This window comes from Hypanus sabinus, chromosome 4, assembly GCF_030144855.1.
Source record: "Hypanus sabinus isolate sHypSab1 chromosome 4, sHypSab1.hap1, whole genome shotgun sequence".
Classification (NCBI taxonomy): Eukaryota; Metazoa; Chordata; class Chondrichthyes; order Myliobatiformes; family Dasyatidae; genus Hypanus; species Hypanus sabinus.
Genome location: NC_082709.1, coordinates 128,759,209 through 128,779,871, shown reverse-complemented (window position 1 = coordinate 128,779,871; position 20,663 = coordinate 128,759,209). Strand labels below are relative to the sequence as shown.

The following is a 20,663-nucleotide window of genomic DNA, read 5'->3' as shown; positions in this document are numbered from 1 at the left end:
TAATAATGGCTGGGGTCACCCATCTTGTAAAGACACTGTCCAGTAAAGGCAATGGCAAACCACTTCTATAGAAAAATCGTGATATTGGAAAGACCATGATTGCCCACATCATTCTACAAGGTACGACATGAACAAAGGAACATACGTGTATACTCTGCTAACCAGGAATGATTAGTTACTTCATTTTATTGCTTTACACAAAAGTTTCAATCAAAGGAAGACAACATTTTCCTTTATTCACTTCTAAGTGCCAACATACAAGTGTATTAAGTGGAACCACATCAGGAGAGAACTTTGGGTGACGACATTCTAAAAGCCACTTAGCAACCACATACTTTTCAATAGCTATGGATTTTTCTTCTCATGACCAGAACCCAACACATCCTAAACAAAACTTTTCATTCTGAACCTCATCCTTAGTTTGACATCACTTCCCAATATATAACTTGATAGTTTGGCACTAGAATTAGATCGATCTCTCTGCCAATCGAAAATCAGCAATGATATTACATAGAACATCAAAGCTTATTCCAACAGTTGGAAACATTACTAATGAGGTAGAGATGCAGAGAAATATAGAGATAGAGATATAGAGAGAAAATACACACATACTACATATATATATTATATGCTTCCTAACACAAATTTTCCTGTCAACCTAGCATTGGAGTTTGCAGCTTATCGTAATCTATGATTCTTCTTCCTATTAACCAATTTCATTCTATATATATTGACAGCACCTAGGTTTTCATTGCATTCGACAGCACTTAATGTTTACCATACATTTTTCAGGACATAGGCATCTCTGGCAAGTCCAGGAGTAATCCTTGAGAAGGTGGTGGTGAACTGCTCAGGTCATTCTGCTGAAAACATTCTCACAGTTATGCTGGAGAGGAAGTTCCAGGATTTGGACCTGGCAATGATACGTTGCGATACGTCAAGTTAAGATTGTGTGCAACCAGAATGGCAACATTCAGGGTGGTGTTCCTATAATGGAAGGACAGGAATTTGGGAGGTACTGTGAGAGAAACAAAGCATATTTAAACGGTGGATGACGTTGCAATCAAGCAGGCTGCTCTGCCCTGCAAGATACCCAACCTCTTACATTTTGTAACAGTTAACGTTTGATAAGAAAATGGAGAGTATGCCATCACACTACAAAATATATGCCTCACACATGGTGGAAAAGCTTTGAAGTGTCAGGAGCTAAGTTATCCTCAGCTCAGATGCAGTTAGTTGAGTTGAGTTTCTGGTCAGCGACTGCATCTCCAGCATATTGATGGTGGGACGCTTGTTGATGACAACGCTATTCATTACCAAGGGTTAAGTGCTGTGATGCATAATCAACAAGGACATTGCCTGCAAATTTTGTGGCATGAAGGTACTGATCAGGCTGGAAGTTGTTTAGCTCATTCTGTATATAAATAAGGCTTGCTACATGTCAGAAGTAGCTGTGACAGCAGTTAGCATCAGCAAACATTTTCATCTTTTGTTTTCATGATGGAAGAAAGTTTAATGGCTAAGTTGCTGAACATGGTCTTGTTGCGGACACAGCCCAGAGAAGCAATGTCTTGATGAAAAGTTTGCTCCTTCAGGTTCTCAACAAAAATAACAAGATCCAAGACCCAGTGTTTGGGTTTTTCTCTAAAACATTTCAGAAACTCTTTTTGAAAAAAAAATCGAAGCACAGGATTTTCTAGTCCTTTCTAAATTCAGTAAATGAAACTCTACTATCTTCATTGAGACGTGGTCAACTTCCTGAAATATGACAAACATCTTTGACCCCATCATCCACTACTTATTGAGTTCCTTTAAGTGTTAGGCTCAGTTCAATCTAAGTTCTGTCCACTTCCAGCCTTGCTTTTAGAATATAAGTACTAAAAAACCTTACTTGAAGTTCAATCGGCCAGCTGAACCACGTAATTTTTCTTCATGCTTCTATGACTGAACATTCTATCCTGAATTATTAAACTTCAAATGTGTTAGAGCCTAAAAATGTGAATTATAGCTAGCTGTAAGATAGCAAGAATATTCTAATATGCACAGGGTGCAATGCATCATGTGTATTGAATTTAGCTCAAACTATAAATCACAACGGGGTTGGCATGGGACAGCAGATGGGATGGCATCACCTTTTTTCAATAGTTGATGCAACGTAGTGCTGATGTTGGGCATCTGCAGAAGGAAGCATCATCATTCAGGTCCACTATCTGGGGAGAAGAGCAGTAATGACTCATCCATGAGGTGCAGATATTTAACTGCCAGACATCCTGAATTTTAAGGATGTGCTATTTAAGTAATTGTCCTCATTACTGATGTCATTGAAGCTGCAAAGCATGTGCATCAATCATGTTGCCCATTGAACGTCCCACAGCCTCCTCACTCACACCATCACCGACACAAGGAGAACAATCCTGCATTTTCCCAGAGAACATGCAGCAGTAACTGAGGTCAGTAGTCAGTAAAAATTTGTATTGTATTGCAGACGAGCATTACAAAACTTGGGTAGAATTTCCAGCCCCATGTGTTCCTGCATAAGTAAATACTGTACAAAATAAAAGGGATCTGAGGTCAAAAAATCTGCCGTAGAGAAAGGAAAGGCACTATCAGTCTGCTGGTGCTGCTCTTTGGACTTCAGGACTTCACTCAGAGTACAGATCTGTTAGCCAGCTGCTTATTCTTGATTACAGAGCGACATACCGCATTGGAAGTATGATGATAAAGATTTGAAATTTAAATAAGTCATATGAATCTTTAAACCCCAATGACACAATCAAGCCATTCCCCTTCTTGCTTCCATGCCCACAGATGTTATAGTTTGAAGACATCTGCACTGTACAGTTCACACCCAGTCGTCAAACAGGTCGCGTTCCAAAGAAACTCGTCAAAATGCAGAAATTCATATAACAGAAGATACAGTAAAACCTTAAACTTTGGAGAGAATGTCAGCTGCTGTGAATGGTGAGAAAAGAACTCTTGTTATCTCTAAGTATGCAGAAAATTTAAAACATTCCATAATCATTTGAACTAGCTGAGACACGCAAGTAATTTTGTTAATTACCGTTTTCACCAAATGGAAGAAAGTAGTTGCACAAGAGCTTTGTTTTCAACTTCAATTATTTAATAAGCTCCTTTGCATTGACTAAAAAATTTAAATGTTACTAATTTATTATAGACCTGGTCTTTGTATGACAGTATCCATGTGTCCTCGCACTGCTTTGAAACAAATAAAGCCATTATAAAGTAACAAATTGAATGGATTTATACACTTTGTTGTCAAGAAGGTTCATTATGTAAATGTTAATAATCACCTACTAGGGAAGAGTTGTAAACATTGAAGACATTGCTGACCTTTTCCAGGACATTACTGGCCTTTTCCCAACATCTTTCTGTATATACGAACTTGATGGTGGGTAGAGTGGTACCAATGATGCTTTGGGAAGTTCTAACTACTCGTGCATAGCCCTCCTGTCCACTGCAAATAGCCATTCAATACCAGTGAAGTGGGGAATCATACAGGATAACAACAGGCCACCACATCAATGTTAACTGTCAAGTAGTCATCTGCACTTGTACCAATTACCAACATACTTAGCTACGCCTTGGTGATTTTTGTGCTCATCTTGAAAACTTTTTCACATGTTGATGGCTCCACCATCCACTCAGGCAGTGTATCTCTCACCACTAGCTTGGCTCGAAGGGCTGAAAGAGCCTAGTCCATGGTGTATCACTAAAGAAGCAAATAATGTTTTCCTGACTCACTGTAACCCACAGGTAGAAGATGGAGGTCCAAGTGGTACAGCAATTTAAATCCTCTCTTCATATTAGTGAAGTGAACTCTCCTTTATTTAAAGCATAAGAATAAACAGACAGCATGATAGTCATATGAAATAGAATTGCCTCAACTACAGCCAATTACATTGTTCCTACAGTTATATGCTTAACTATTGTAACTCTGAATGGGGAACATCTTCAGCAAACCAATAAATTATTTTTCAACAAGCTGAATGCACATTTAGTAAGAAGAGCCTCCATTTCAGCAAGGTTTACACAACTAAATAATAGATTTGTTATTTCAATGTATTGGCGCATGGCCTTGTGGGCAAGGCATCAGACTAGTAACCTGAAGGTCACTGGTTCGAGCCTCAGCTGAGGCAGTGTGTTTGTGTCCTTGAGCAAGGACATGTCACCGGTGACAAGTTGCATGGGTCCTAATGCCCTTCCCTTGGACAACATTGGTGGCGTGGAGAGGGGAAGGCCTGCAGCTTGGGCAACTGCCTGTGCCCTGGAAACTCCAGGCGCAGATCCATGGTCTCTCGAGACCAACGGATACCACCACCATTTTAATAGTGACCCATTGGGTTAACTAGTTGACTAATTGTTATTCATTTGGTTGCAGTAACTGCGGTGCTACATTCTGCCCATATTCAGCAACACATTATCTATTTATTTATTTCGTGGTACAGTAGGATTCCCTTCGTTAAGCATTATTTTATATCTAATATTGCTGACCAGCCAACCAAATAGGCTAAAACCTAACTAAAAGGTTTTTTTAAAACTAAAATCTAAATTAACTCTATACACACACTGCCCCTAGTCCTGAGAGTAGCTTCTCAAGTCTAACTTCATTGTTTGATCTGCATCAGATTTATCATAAAAGTATAAACAATATAATGAATTATACGCTGTTCTTATTTTTGGGTAAATTTACCTCATATGTCAGAGCACAAGGGATATGAGCAGAATGAATCCCTTCAGCACATCGAGTCTGCTCTGCTATTCAATCATGAATGATTTATTATCCCTCTCAATCTCATTCTCGTGCCTTCTCCACAAACCTTTGACATTCTGGCTAATCAAGAACCAATCAACCTCCATTTCAGATATACTCAATGAATTGGCCTCCACAGTCATCTATGGCAATGAATTCCACAAATTTAATACCCATTAGCTCAAGAAATTCCTCTTCAGCTTTGATCTAAATTAACGTCTCTCCATTCTGAAGCTGTGCCTTCTGGTCTTAAGCTCACCAGCTTTTGGAAACATCCTCCATTATCCACTTTATCCAGGCCTTTCAATATTTGATAGGTTTCAATAAGATTCCCCATCACTCTTATAGACTCCAACGAGTACAGCCCAAGATCAATCAAATGTTCCTCATATGTTAACCCTGTCATTCCTTGGATCTTTCTCAGATACTTCCTCTGGATCCTCTCTGATGTTAGCACATTCCTTCATAAACAAGAGGCCTACAACTTCTCACAATATGCCAGATGTGGTTTGACTAATGCCTTACAAAGCCTCAGCATTACCTCATTGCTCTTATAGTCTAGTCCTCTTGAAATGAATGCTAACATTGCATTTGCCTTCATAACCACTGACTCAACCTGCAAATTAACCTTGAGGGAATTCTGCAGGAGGACTCCCAAGTCCCTTTGCACCTCTGATATTTGAATTTTCTGTTCAGAAAATAGTGTACACCTTTATTCCTTCTACCAAAGCGCATGACCATACACTTTCCTACACTATACTCCATCTGCCACTTCATTGCCCACTCTCCCAATCTACCAATCTCCCAAATTCCATGCTTCATTAAGAACTTTATGAAACTCTAGTTAGGTCACAACTGGAGTACTACATACAATTCTGGTCACCCCATTATAAGAAGGATGTTGAAACTTCAGAGAGGGTACAGAAGAGGTTTACCAGGCTGCTGTCTGGATTAGAGAGCATAAGAGGTTGGACAAACTCGGGTTGTTTTCTCTGGAGTGGCAGAGGCCGAGGGAAATCTGATGGAGGCTTTTAAGGTTATGAGAAGCATAGACAGAGTGGATGCCCAGTACCTCTTCCGCAGTGTTAAAATGTCTAATACCAGAGGGCATACACTTAAGGCGAAAGGGAGTGTTACAAATGTACCACAGCTCTGAGGGGCCGAAGGGTGCGGGGTAGCCCCCTCCTTTGTGAGAATCGCAAGATCACTATTAAGTCAGTTCAGGAGACACAGGAAATGAGAGAAAGACATGCAGAATCCATCAAGAATTTGGAATGTGTCCTGGCCTCCGAAAGGCGGAGCCATTGATACTGGCTATTGTCTTTTGGAGATGAAATTGTGTATTGAATCCTGTACGATGCATTGAAGCCCCGGGCAATGAACCGAGGGGGAGGTTGGTGGAGGGATTGCATCATCTCAACCTGATTGACTTCTGAGACCCTGGGAGTCAGGATAAAAGAGGGTCTGTGGGAACAGCCCCTCAGATGCACCAGAAGAAACGCTAGTGACCCCGTAATAGCGTAAGCTGGTGGGAAAGCCATGTGCGTCCATTTCCATTTTGCCCCGGAATCGGTGGCCTTTACCACGGAAGAACGGTTTTTAGCTAACAACAGGGAAATCAACGACTCTCGAAGGATTGGCATCATAAAAGGACTGGGCAAGTTTTAACCCGTCTTTCTCTCCAACCAAAAAGCTGCAGCTTGAATGAACTAAAGTGACTTTTATATTTCCATCGGACAATACATTATCCCCCTAGACAATGATAGAGCTATTTCTTATTATTATTATACCCGTGCTTTTAGATTTAGTATTGACAACGTATATTATCTGTGTGTTTGCATTGATATTATTTTTGTGTATTTTTATCAATAAATACTGTTAAAAATAGTACCATCAGACTTCAACGGACCTCTCTATCTTTGCTGGTAAGGGGTTCGTAACAGGAGCAAGTTCAAAGGAGATGCGAGGGCATGTGTTTTTACTCCAAGTGCTGAGTGTCTAGTTTGTGCTCCTTGGGGTGATGGCAGAAGCAGATACATTAACTACTTTTAGATATGCACGTGAATGTGTGGAAAATGGAAGGATATGGACATTGTCTAGGGAGCAGGGATTAGTTTAGTTGGCCATTTGATTATTAATTTAATTAGTTCAGCATAACATTGTTAACTGAAGGGCCTGTTCTTGTGTGGTAGAGTTCAATGTTCTAGTTACAAACATTTGCAGCTACATGAAATGCTTCTTACCACATTTCATCTGATTATAAGTTTTAAAAAAGAGGTGCATTCAGCAAATTGTAGCTTTGCAGAGAATCTTTAACCCTTAATAATTTTAGATCCTCTTTTTAATATGCCATTTAGTCTTACTTTTAGTTACTAAAATCTTAACAGAATTCAACCAGATTGACCACTGAGGCCATACAGTATACTTGGATATTACCGAAGAGTAATCTGAGTACATCACAATTGCCTTTATGAATAGACATACTGCTGAACCTTCCCAGTTCCACCAAAAGCACAACACCATGAGCTGGAAATTAGTTCAAATTACCACTTGAAAATGAATCTTGCCTTAGATATTCCAGGTTCATGTAAGGACTGCATAAATGTTATCATTTTCATCCTTGGAAGCACAGAAAACTTCTTAAGTTTAGAACCAATACATGAACAATCCACTGCCTGCAGGTGTGAGGCTCGTTAACTTGCTGAGTTCCACAGGTTGAAAATGATGTCTTTCAGGCAGTTCTTCAATAAACTCTTTCCTTTTTTTTCCCTCTCTTGATTCGTCTTTCTTTATCTGTCTTGACTTGATTTTACCTTTATTTCCAGCCACCAAAGCCACTATCTCTCAGCTGCAGACACCCAGTTTCAAAACTCATCTCTGCTGCTGTCTGAGCAAAGGCTGAATGTTCTCACAGTGATTGCATGGGTTTCCTCCCACAATCCAAAAGCAAACACTTCAGTAGGTTTATTGGACACTGTAAGTTGCCCCTCATGTGCAGGTGAGTGGTGGAACCTGGGGTGTTAATCAAGAGATAGGAAGGATAACACGGGATGGTGCAGGTCCATTGGGCTGAACAGTCTATTTCTCTTTTATATAACTATACTTTAGAGGCACTGGCACTAGTTGCACTGCAGTTTGTGCATACAAGAGAAAATCCATGTAGAACTGTTGTGATTTATTTGTAAAAACTGGGGCAATGTGATCTGATGGGCGACTTGAAAAACCCAATTCACAGCATGCTTTGCAATGTCAATCAGTCCAGCAACTTTAATTATATCATGTTAAAAATAGCATAGTGTTTTGCATTGGAATGATATTCTTCATAATTTGGCATTCCAAGCCTTCAACACGTCCCCACTTATTGGTGACTCATATACTCAAGTCGTGTCTAGTAACAATCCTGTCATTATAAAGAGGATACTCATATTTAATGAAGGGCTTTTGTAAGATAATTCCTTTGACTACTCTCCAATTTTCAGAAGTATTCAATTAAAAAAATAATTTCTTGTTATTTCTAAATTTATCTTTCCACCATGTCATCAAAATTGCCGTGAGCTATGGACAGCAGGTAGAAAGTACTTAAAACAAACAGTTATTTAAGTAGAATATTTTGGTCCACTGGTCTTTCAAGTAAATTACAGGAAGATTATTTTTTGAGGTGTTTTCTATACACTTAAACTCCCCAACTCTTCTTTAAACCTAACAATTGGCTTGCAAAGATAACTTGATTCAAGAACATCACTCATTCATTCTACACAGTTTACCAAAATCACTCCAAGTCAAACATTAACACACAAGCAACTGTGCCTTTTTGGAAGCCACCATAAGATAACTCAATGAAATTCAAGGGAGGAAACATTGTGTTAATTAAAACCACCACCATTGGATAGTTAAAATCTTCTCCTCTGCTAGACAACAAAATGATGTAAAACCCAAGCATCGGATCCTCATCAGCTTTGAGGGACTATCTTCACACATAAGGTCTAAAGTAACCATGAAAAAAAAGAATTAACATACTCTTGAAACTGACAGCAATTCTGAAGTATGAGGAAACAAAAATAGGCATCTTTGCCATAAAAATTCTGATTTTAAAACTTAAAAACAAATCTATCAATAAATGTGAATGTGGAATGTGCCTCCACAACTACCAATGAAATCTGGTAAAAACTAATTTTAATTTATTGTCAAAGCTTGTTATCAAAACTTCAAAACGAGATCCAACAACATGAAGAATTTCCAGGAGCCTCGAAATAAAATTAATATTTGATCTTACTTATTTAAATTTTCACCATGAACATACAATATTGACACAAAAATATTCAAAACAGGCACTTCTTTCCCCCACATCTCTCATATCTGGTTAATATTCTAACAGTTTCACCAGTTTAAGAGAGAAGACACCACATGGTACTAAACATAGACCAAGCACTTCAAACATAAAAGTCTTTCTTTACTTGTTACTGATAGAACCCTTCAAAATGCCACTGACAAATTGAACACCATTTTGCAAAAAAATTAAATGCTGAAAACTGGATCAGGAATATTTTAGGACAAAGCACAGAAAACTGTCTTACTTGCTGTAATCTTAATGTTTAAAACAAAAGTTCAATGCAAAATAGGGACACAAGTTTTAATAACAGGCATACACAGTGAGATAAAAGTAGAAAATCCTGGATATTCTCAGCAAATCAAACACTCTTCATGGAATGAGAAACTGAGTTAACATTTCAAATCAATAACCTTTCTTGCCATGAGTCTTACCACTCTTTGGGATTTTAGCTTTGGATTTTCTTTCACTCTTGCACTTTTATCCATCATAAGATTCCTTTAAATGACATAAACAGGAGTACAAATTCCAAAATTTATCTACAAATGATTTTCAGCCTCATTTATCAGTTTTTTGTTATAAAAACAAATCCCTCTTCCACTGAACCAACACTACAATTTTTGTCCTTTGAGATCTGTAAGTTCAAACACAGCCTCATTAGTGCTCAAAATGCTCTGCCTTGTAAATCAAGGTCAAAGTCACTTGAAACTTTGGAGCATCAGGGCCATCCCAGATGATCAGTGCTGCTGTACTCTACCACATCTTTTGCTCCTCTGTTTATTGCTGCACTGAGGATGTCAACCAAATTCCATACTCAAGGTGAAAAGACTTCATCTACATTTCCTTTCATGCATGTTTGGAATTAAAGCAGGTACAGGGATTTATCTGTGTTGCAGGCTTTTACAACCTTCAGAGGCTTTACTAGTCCCTTTTCTCCTTATGGAGACTTGCCCATCAGTCTGTAGCCCTCACTGGCACCAAAAACTGTACCACTAAGAGCATTTTTCCACACCAGTCCATCCAGACACATCTGGCCTCCTGATAGTACCATTCTGTCATTGCAGCATCTCGCATAAGGGTCCGATCGATTTATTAAACAGCCAAGTTTCTTGCAGCCAAAAGAGTGCTGCTGATAATGTGGTATCTTTTTACAATGCTCAAACCAAAAATGCAGCTTCCAGGATGGACCCCAGCATCTGTGATTCAGAATAGGTCAACACCATTGAAAATTACACAGTCTGGTGTGACACAGGAAAATTGATGGCAAGAACCTCTTAACTAGAGACCTCAATCTTTCTGGGTCTTTCAGTGTTCAAATGACTCAGAACAGCATGTTAACACTAGTAAAATGTTGTAAAGTTATTTCTGGACTTGTGTCTTTTCAGTTTCTAATTGAAAAGTTTTATCTGGTGACTCAAGGCAGAACTCAAACCAAGTCAGAGAAGTGAAAGTAGCCCCTATGTACAACAAGATCCCTTTTATTACCATTGAGTAATATATTTCAGTGTCTCATATTTTGTGCAATAAAATTGAAATTCATAATTTGACTGGAAACAAGTTCAATTAATAACAATTTTTCCAAAGGGCATTTAGAGTTTGAAAGATACTAAAAATGTGCAGTCACCAGTCTGCTCAACAGTACAGCAATATAATATGGATCACTGAAGTAGCTTTAAGGGCACATTGGCATAAAATGCAACACTAGTAGCTAAAATGATTGTCGGTGCTGATAATGTTATGGTTAATTCATTTTAAACTCTACAGATTAATGCTGCTAGTCATTCTTGCACACAATCAGAATATACGAATATACAGTGCATAAACTGTGAAGCAATATACCCCTGCCGCTTAATATTTGACAAAACTAATGAAATTATAGTAATTGATATTTTAATCCAGCATATCACAATAAAAGATCAGAATAGTCTCAAAATTACCATTAAATTGTTCATTCTAGTATTATGTAATGCCTCTATAGCTAGCACATGCAGAACGTTGCACAAGTCCAGTCTTAGAGCACAGTCACATGAAACGGCAGAGTGAAATTAGGACAAAGGAACACACAATGTCAGAAGACCATGCAGTGATAACAGACCTTTTTGGGGAGGTCCATTTTTTGGTCAGGAGACATAACGTAAGCGGTGTGCATGTAGGCATAGCTTTTGTAACGTTTAGAAGGTGAAGGAGTGCGCACATGGCCTTGTGTGACAGAGAATGGAACCTAAAAGAGATAAATTAGGAAAACCAGACAAATGTTGTGGAAGGGGGTCAGAAAGTAGACAGACAAAAAACACAAATGAACTGATTGAAGAAATCCAAACAATGCTATATGGAGTTTGTACAATACTAATACTCACAACTTATATTTATTTCTTTCTGTAGTATTTTCCACAAACAGCAACAAAAGGCATTATTTCAATTCCTCCATCACAGTCAAAACCAGAGGAAATATTCACACGGCTGGAGCAAACTGGTCACATCTTCAAGGGGAATATGTGCACCTTTCATCAACTAACGCAAAGTAATTATCTTACAAAATACTTTCTAAAAATATGAGTGGACAACCAGCTGCCAGGATATCACCTGCTTTGCATTAGTTTGTAAACTTTGCCTGGATCTTATGAGGTAACCCTTAACCAATTAATAAACTTAATATGTGAAAACTGAAATCTATAAAAAGTCACCAGTCACTGGATACAATTAATCTGTGATCTACTCATAGAACATGTAATATTGAAAGTGTACTGTGGATATCATACATAACAAAGTCTTGACAGTTTTCCAGAAGCGAAGTGAACAATGATGAAGAACAAATGAAATAAACATTTGGTCACTCTCTGTTTTATTTCAAGGGCTCCATTATGTGCAAATTGGCTGCCACATTTCCCTGTGATACGGTAAACATTAGACTTACAAATTATTTCATAGGCAGTAATGCGCTTTAAGATATCAACTGGATGTCAAATGCAATATATAAATCTATGTACTTTACCTTTTATTGTTTAGTCGAAGTATTTTTCAGAGCACCAAGCCAGTCATATACTATATTCACACAAGTTGCAATGAATCTATTGAATAAACTCATTTAGATGGAGTTTTATAGATGGAATTGTGCTCTACCATGGAGTGGTTATGCAAGCTCATTCCACTAAATTTTCATTATCTTGCACAATATAAGTAAATATGTCAAAGAGACTGGAAGTGCATTCAAACAGAAACAGAGGAGATTGTTTAAGATTCTAACCATTCCCGTCCATCCAGGGGACTATTTCTAAGCAATGGCACCAGACATCTGTAAGCCCAGCAATAGCTCTGCTCATGGTCACTAATTGGATAATTTAGCATTGAGATAATTGAGGGAGTTAATTGGCAAATCAATTTTATGAGTCTTTGTACCATAAATTGTACATATTCAAATATGTGTTAGTCTCATTGCGCCTTGCATAATTTGTACATTTTACATTTTCATTTTGAACATTTTTTCTTTGTCTCTGTAATTTATTGTCAGAAACATTGCTATGAGTGAAACATTTCTGTTTATTTTTTGACATGATGATAAATGCAAATGTGTCATTTTCAAGAGTGCATCTCCTGAACACATTGATGGGATGAAAATAAAAGATAATCATGCCCTACCTGCAATAATAATCCTTGCTCACTTCTCAAGTTGTTAATGGGCCACTTAACCAGAAATGTAATGAACAGATTTCTCACACTGTCATAGAGCGCACAATATTGCTGCAAAATGGCTCAGCATAATTTTTAAGAGGCTAATTTTAACTGTGAGCCACTCTATGTGCATATTCACTTTAATTACAGATCACACCAGAGTGAAAGGAGCACATATTGTAACAATATTAATCTACTTAGAAAATTCAGTCTGTGTCGAATGCTGAAATGTATTAAATTTTTGATCAAGGACTAAATCACATTGTTTAACAAATGGTGGTGGGAGAACTCAATCTTGTAAATGCAATCAGCCTATTTATATATAATAACTTACAGCAAGCAAAAAAATAGTTCACCAACACTACAGAAAATATTCCAGAGATTACTTTTCAGAGCCATCTCAAGTAGTAACATGAACCACAACAACTTTTCACTTGCCCAGCTGAAGCAACCAGGGGAACACCTCATAGACTGGTCAAATGAGTAAAACTTCATTGAAGAGCAAACTAGTTGATCAAAGATTCACTGCAAACTTGTTTACCAAATTGACCTGCAATCATTTGGGAACTTCAGGTTATAGTTTATTTTCGCTATCGTTTGTCTGCTGTGTGAAAGGTGATGGGGTAAAAGGATGGGTGGACAGTGTCTGGCTTGGCTTGCTGGTAGCATTCATATTTCTGACTAAGGGGCGTAGATATAAAACCAAAGCCAAACATGTTGGGGATCTGGGATATGCACAGACAGTGCTGGAAATGCTCAGCAGGTCATTCAGCAGTTATGGAGAGAGGGTTAAAACAGGGTATTTATCATTAATAAGCTCAAATTCAGCAGATCTGAAACATTAACTCTGCTTTCCTCTGAGTTGTGCTGTCTGCATGCTTATTTATTTCCATAAATTTCATTTATAATTGATGTTTCACCACAATAATCATTTTTTATTCACCTTCTGGAGCTGGATGCCACTGACAAAACTGGCAATTTTTGTACTGCCCTTGAGGAATTGTGATATTATATCCCAGTCAGGATAGCATATGCCAGGCTGCAGTATTCCCATGTCAACTGAAGTTGTAGGTTTTTGGATTAGCCTGAGCAAGTAATTATAGTGTATTTTGTAAATGATTCACTATGTAACCACTATACACCAGCAGTTGAGGTAATGAATGTTTAGGGTGGGTGATGGGGCATCATTCAAATTCGAATCGGAGTCTCAATGCATTAACACTGGCTCAAAAGTCCACCATAACCATTCCAACCATCAAGCAAATATCCAGACAAATCACATGATATATATCACTCACTTTCTAGCTTTTTAGGTCATGGTGCAAATACTTAAAGCATTACAAAAGTACTACCTCCACTACATTCTTGGGTATTTCAAATTTCAACCATCTCTCGACAGAAAAAACTGCTCCACAAAATCCTTCTCCTACTACTTGCCTTTTGCTGGGTGCTTCAGCTTCCTGCCACAGTCCAAAGATGTACTGAGTAAGTTAACAAGTCATTATAAATTGTACCTTTTTAGACTGGGTTACATTGGTGTTGGTGGCAGAGCGTCTCAAAAGGCAGGAACACTTAAGTAAACTAACAGGTTGAGCCTGCTTATGGACATTATAGGAGTTCTGGTCTGATGTGTGTTACTGTCACAGGTAAGGTAAATGAAATTAGAGCAATGGATTTATCCAGAAACTATAACATAGCCATCACAAAAACTTAATTGAGGGAAGAGCAGTACTGACAATTCAACAATCCAGCATTTAAATGCTTCAGACACAAAGGGGGGGATGCAAATGATCAGGGGCAATATTGCAGCAGCATAGAGAAAGCACACCCTGGAGGGTTCATCCAGGAGTGAGAAAGGTGGAATCATTGCAATGGGATTGTGTTACAGGTCCTTCCAACCAGCAAGTGATGGAGGAACATAAATACTGTTAGATCATGGAAAAATGATTCCAAGCCACAAATCATGTTGACTTGAAAATACATTGATGCCCTTTCACTGATACTGGGTCAAAGTCCTACAACTGCCACTAGAACAGCAATGGTTCAAGAAGGCAGCTCACCAGCTTATCCTCAAGGGCAATTAGGGAAAAGTAATTATTTTTTTTTTTTTTTCCTCTCTCTCTCTCTCTCTCTCTCTCCCTCTCTCCCTCTCTCTCTCTCTCTCTCTCTCTCTCTCTCTCTCTCTCTCTCTCTCTCTCTCTCTCTCTCTCTCTCTCTCTCTCTCTCTCTCTCTCTCTCTCTCTCTCTCTCTCTCTCTCTCTCTCTCTCTCTCTCTCTCTCTCTCTCTCTCTCTCTCTCTCTCTCTCTCCTCTCTCCCTCTCCCTCTCCCTCTCCCTCTCCCTCTCCCTCTCCCTCTCCCTCTCCCTCTCCCTCTCCCTCTCCCTCTCCCTCTCCCTCTCCCTCTCCCTCTCTCTCTCTCTTTCCTTCTCACAATAACTCTTTGCCAGTTCTCCAACCTCCTCTGGTGTTCCCCTCCCCCTTTCTTTCTTCCAAGGCCTTCCATCCTATGATACTCCCTTTTCTCTAGCCTTGTGTCCCTTTTGCCAATCAACTTTCCAGCTCTTAGCTTCATCCCTCCCCCACCTGTCTTTTCCCATCATTTCAGGCCTCCCCTCCCCTTCTCAAATCTCTTATTTTCGGTAGTCCTGACAAAGGGTCTCGGCCCGAAGCGTTGACTGTACTTCTTCCTATAGATGCTGCCTGGCCTGCTGTGTTCCACCAGCATTTTGTGTGTGTTGCTTGAATTTCCAGCATCTGCAGATTTCCTTGTGTTTGCTGCGTAGATTGAGAACCATGTTATTAGGGAAATCCACATTGGAGTTGTTGAAAAATCAACTGGCTACAATTAAGAACCAGTTTATTCCTCTGAAGATGAAAGATCAGAGTTCAGGAATGACAAGAGCTTTTGGAAGTTCAGTCAAAAGAGAGAAGAAACATAAACGGCCTAGGGAGCTGACATCAGACAGGGCCCTTGAGGAACATAAAGGAAGCAGTAAAGAAGTTAAAGAATTGTGGGGCTTAAAAGGATCGTGAAATGTCCTTGGCAAATAGGATTCAGGAAAATCTCAAGGCATTTTATATATATATGCTTAAAACAAGAGGCCAGCAAGGCAAAGGGTAGGTACATTCAAGAACAAAGGAGGGAAGTTATGCCTGGTAGTATATGAGGTAGTAATTGAGGACTTTGCATCGGTATTTACCAAGAAGGACAAGGATGGTGAGATCAGGGAGAGATATGTAGATATTCCAGGGATGCTGATATTAAGTAGGACATTCTGTCAGATAAGAATAAGGTGAGACTTTGGAAGACAGTGCTAAATTAGGAAAGGGCTAATCATAACAGTATTGGACAGAAAAAGGGTAGAGTAGATTGGGACAGCACACACAAAATGCTGTCTGGCCTGCTGTGTTCCACCAGCATTTTGTGTGTGCTGTTTGAATTTCCAGCATCTGCAGATTTCCTCATGTTTGCAGACTAGATTGAGAACCATGTTATTGGGAAAATACACATTGGTGTCATTGAAAAATATGCTTGAAGCACATTCAATAGCAATATTTAAGAAGCATTCACACAGAAGCAAGAACAGACAAGGAATGGAAAGATATGAACCATATGGAGGCAGATGGAACTAGTTTCAATTGATATCATAGCACATGGTGGACACAATGGTCAGTTCCTCTGCTGTACTGTACTTTGTTCTATGCTGACTCCAAGACAACAGCTCAAAGAATTTCAATATTGTTACTCCAGCAAGAACAGCCTCTGAATGGAGTAATAATTATTGTGTGTTTTTTTAATGTGTTCACCTTTTTAATACTTTTCATACTATTTCTGGATCTCAAATTAACAGCTACCAACCTTGAGGAACTGACTGTGAGGGGAAGGGTTGGAGGAGGTGGGGTGAGGGAGGTGTTACTTTCAGCACCCTTCCACTTCCACTATTAATGGCTTGGAGCCCTACAGTTATATTTCACCAAACTCTCCACCAACCCCACAGATTGAGATTGGTGTATAGATTCACCCCTCATTGTGCATTAATTACACAATACAGAGTGCATATACATTACTTCTAAATCTCAGATTCAAACATTCATTAAATTGCCGGCTCAAATTCTAGCGACGGGCCTTGAGAAACATTCTGAACATGTGTAGAGAATCAGATAAGCATTGTTTGCCTGGGAAATCATATCCATTTCCTGCACTTCCAAGATTGGGTTGACTGCGAAACAGATTCTACTTGTTATTGGTTAGAATAAAGCTTCTGGTGGTGTATTTTAAAACTGCCGCCAAGGTGCATCTATATCCTGACATTCCTTCCTGAACATTAATGCCAATTTCTCGTAAAATCTTATTTATCAGCTCATCTCTATCACTTCAGAACTCTACACACTCTATTTTATTCCTCTCACAAACTTTGCTCCAGTTTATTTTTCCTACACTTCCTTAATGTTTCTATATTATTCAAGTCAAATGTAAACACTCAGTGCTCTATCTTAATGGACACTGTAATCAAAATTTCCACTAAATCACAGCTGAAGTCACAATGAAGACTGACTGACTTATTTTTATTGTTCTACTACAACATATTTCACTCTACTATTTCTCTAAGGAAATCATTATTCTAGAATTAAAGTGTTATTACCATATCACATTTGCTGTCATCTTTTAGCCTGCATTCCAAAAGTGAAAAAAGCCATCCACTATTTTTTGGCATGTTATGAACAGCCTAATTTTACAAAGTTCTGAAAGAGTTAAGAATTAAAACTGCATGCCAAATCTGTTCCTCTTCTGTCCAACCAGCATTTTGTTTGGTACTGTATTATCAAGTTTAACCTCAACTGTCTGTTACAAAGAAATGCAAGGACTCCCATAGAAAACTATATGACTGGATCCAGTAAATGAAACTGTCACCATGATAACTTCACCTGCAGATTGTCCAACCAGGAAATAATAATAGTCTTGTAAAAAAATAAAAACATTTTAGAGCATACAAGAATATTCATATAAATATTAGTGGTTATTTAATTTTATTTTAAAATCCACACACCAAGCATGATTTTCCTGTCAGACATCAACTCACTTTTGGGCCACAGCCAGAATCACTTTTCAACCATAAGGTTTTCAATGTAAGAAGCCTTGAGTAATTTACATTCGGTTCATTTTGCTTCTTACTGTATGGTCCAAATCGGGATACCAGTATGTAAACACTATAATAGTAAATCTGATCATCTAAGAAAATTCTGACTCAACTCAATCCAACAACGTGAGCTCTCTTCATGCAGGTTTCCAACTCCTGAGGATTCCAAAATCATAAAAGACAAAATAGCTTTCAGTTAATACATGGTGGGAAGGAATGAAAATTTAGAACATCCCAAAATGATAAATGCCAGGAGGGCTGAGACTACCCTTGAGTTTACTTCACAAGTCAAGCTATCAAATGATCACCTGCTGGGAGAAATGTTTTTGCAGCATCTCTCTTTGTTCTTCCTGAGTAACCTTTGGCTGTCGTGGTAGGGTTTCCACTTCCTGGATGGCTTCAATAGTTACTTGCTGGGGCAGAACCTGGAAGAGCGACGTGATGTACATAATGATGGATTTCTTGTCCGGATGTGCAGTTGCAACATCTGTAAAAAGAATTATGTTTTATTCTTCCAAAATAAAGGTATGTTTACTTGTACTTTTGCAGCAGGAAGATCCATACCATTACACAGCAAGAATCAACCAATCAACTCATCAGGAAGTAAAAAAATCAAATGAACAGGACAATTCAAGATGCATGTCCTCAAGAGATTAATTAGGGCAATGTATGATAGCATTGCTCTTTAAATTACCAGACATGCATATAAATGAAGACCACATAATTGCACAGCGGTTATTATTATTCTCTTTCCTTGGGCAATACCAGTTCTGTCACCATTCTTTGGGAAAAAATACTGGCCTCTGACATTTTGTATTTCACTAATTGGTATTATGAAGAGACCTCTTCGAAACAATTAGCTTCATGCTAAACCACCAATGCTTTTCAAGTTTAAGTGAGAACTTGGGCAATTGGATTAACACTCTTTGAATCACAATGGAAACAAATGAGCACAAATGTTTCTGAAGGCATTCCTTTAACTATTTCTTTAAAACGACAACATAGAAGTTCCACCTATCATTGTTTTAAAATTCTGTTTTATCATATCTCCTCATTAAAAATAGACATGATTACAATTTTGTCTGCTTTGTGAATCATGTTGCCTTCCTGCGGATCAATTCCCAATGTTTTGTTCTTCATCCTTGCCTTTAATGAAAGAAAATTCATTTCATCACCACCCCATTCATCTACCTTCCTGCATTTCCCCAGCCCTCCATTTCTCCCTCAACCCAGACACTCTTCTGTCATTATTTCTCCCACCAGCCTCTCTTTGAAGTATCTACTCCCTGTTGATGCTTTCTGGTCACCTGCCCAACTGCAACAGTGGTTCTCAGTGGGCCACTTTACACAAACAACCCAGTAGTGGCTGATAATCAAGAAGCAGACTCCACATGAAATTCCCCTCTTGGACCTGGAACACAGCAAGTAATTATTGCATCCAGTCATTGCCTTACTGTCATCAGCAGATTGAGCACAGGCCGATATTCAAGTTTGCAACTTCCTGACCATTCAAATTTGCAAACTTACCTGTTGTGTAAATCTAAAGGGAATAACTCTTCTAATTTATTTTGAGAAGGATATTGAATTTTTTTTTAAGAACAATTCACCCATGTTAAGTAAGGTCAGCCAGCTGTACTGCAACAGTGAATATCGCAGACTGAATTCCCCTGGGACTGGGACTTCTATCATGGATAATATGCAACGAGCTGCCAAGCCACATGCCATTATATCAGACTGTCACATTCCGCACTAAATAAAGAAATCCCAGCACCATCCCAACAAAAATCAGAAGAGACACAATGCCCCCTTGCTTTAAACACAGCAGTTTGAAATAATGAACACGAATTGCTCATGTGTGAGCTAGAAGGTGGATCTGTTAGTTAAAAATTGTGGGTTATGTGTGATGCTTTAATTTCTTTTGCTTTAATCCAATCATTATTTGTCTTCAGTCCATCAATTTATTATCACTTTAACAATATTATGCATTAAAATAGAATCACACATCAAGCATTTAATAGGCGGTGACCCATCAAGGTCTTTTGGAATGTTCCAAAATATTCCCAATGAAACTTCATTATGAAGCTAATTATTTTTTAATGCCATATTAAAAGATCTACTTTTTATCAAACGCTTCCAAAATTGCAGATAAACATGCTGAGACATTCTGAGATTTTAAGTAATATTTTGCAACATAATCACAGCGTTAAAAACGACAAGTGATGTAGATTGTAATTTTCCTTAGTTTTATTCAATTAGTGCTGCGAAGTACCAGACTCTCTTACAGGCTACGTTGCTTGGTGCAAAGGTCAACTCGCTCAGAAGATCCAAACTAGGATTCATGATTTGCTGAATTAAATCTCCAACAGGTTGGCACTGAAATGCAATTATTCACCTTACTTCTCTAGACCAATAAATTTGTATATCTAATATCAGATAGCAACAGTTTTGACACCCACAATTTGACAGCCTAATTAAATTTACGGGTGGTGTAAATGACAAAGGAAAACAGGAAAACAAGTGGGTAGTTTAATATACCCAGTGGTACAGAAGCCTCACCTTATAGAAGTTTACGGTGAGCATGTAAGGAGGCAGGACTGCATTAAGAGAAATGGCATCAAAACTATGCTTCAATTTTTAAATAAGCAACGCAAATGTGTAGGATCTGAGTGTCTACGTCCATAACTCTTGGAAAGGAGCAGTGGGTGGTATGATTTGCAACTCATTATCTGAAAGAGGGCTGCCAAGTTGCAATCAGGGT

The 20,663-nt window shown here is 38.5% G+C and overlaps 1 protein-coding gene across 10 annotated transcripts in view; it reads right to left on the bottom strand.

The window, feature by feature from the left end:
• The window catches only part of dmd (dystrophin), a 1,939,431-nt gene that overhangs the window by 1,269,126 nt on the left and 649,642 nt on the right, over positions 1–20,663 (bottom strand). For all 10 annotated transcript variants that reach the window (XM_059968142.1, XM_059968139.1, XM_059968147.1 and 7 more), the window contains one exon: positions 18,214–18,392. In XM_059968142.1, coding sequence (XP_059824125.1) covers positions 18,214–18,392 — 179 coding nt within the window. The remainder of the gene's footprint in view (positions 1–18,213; positions 18,393–20,663) is intronic.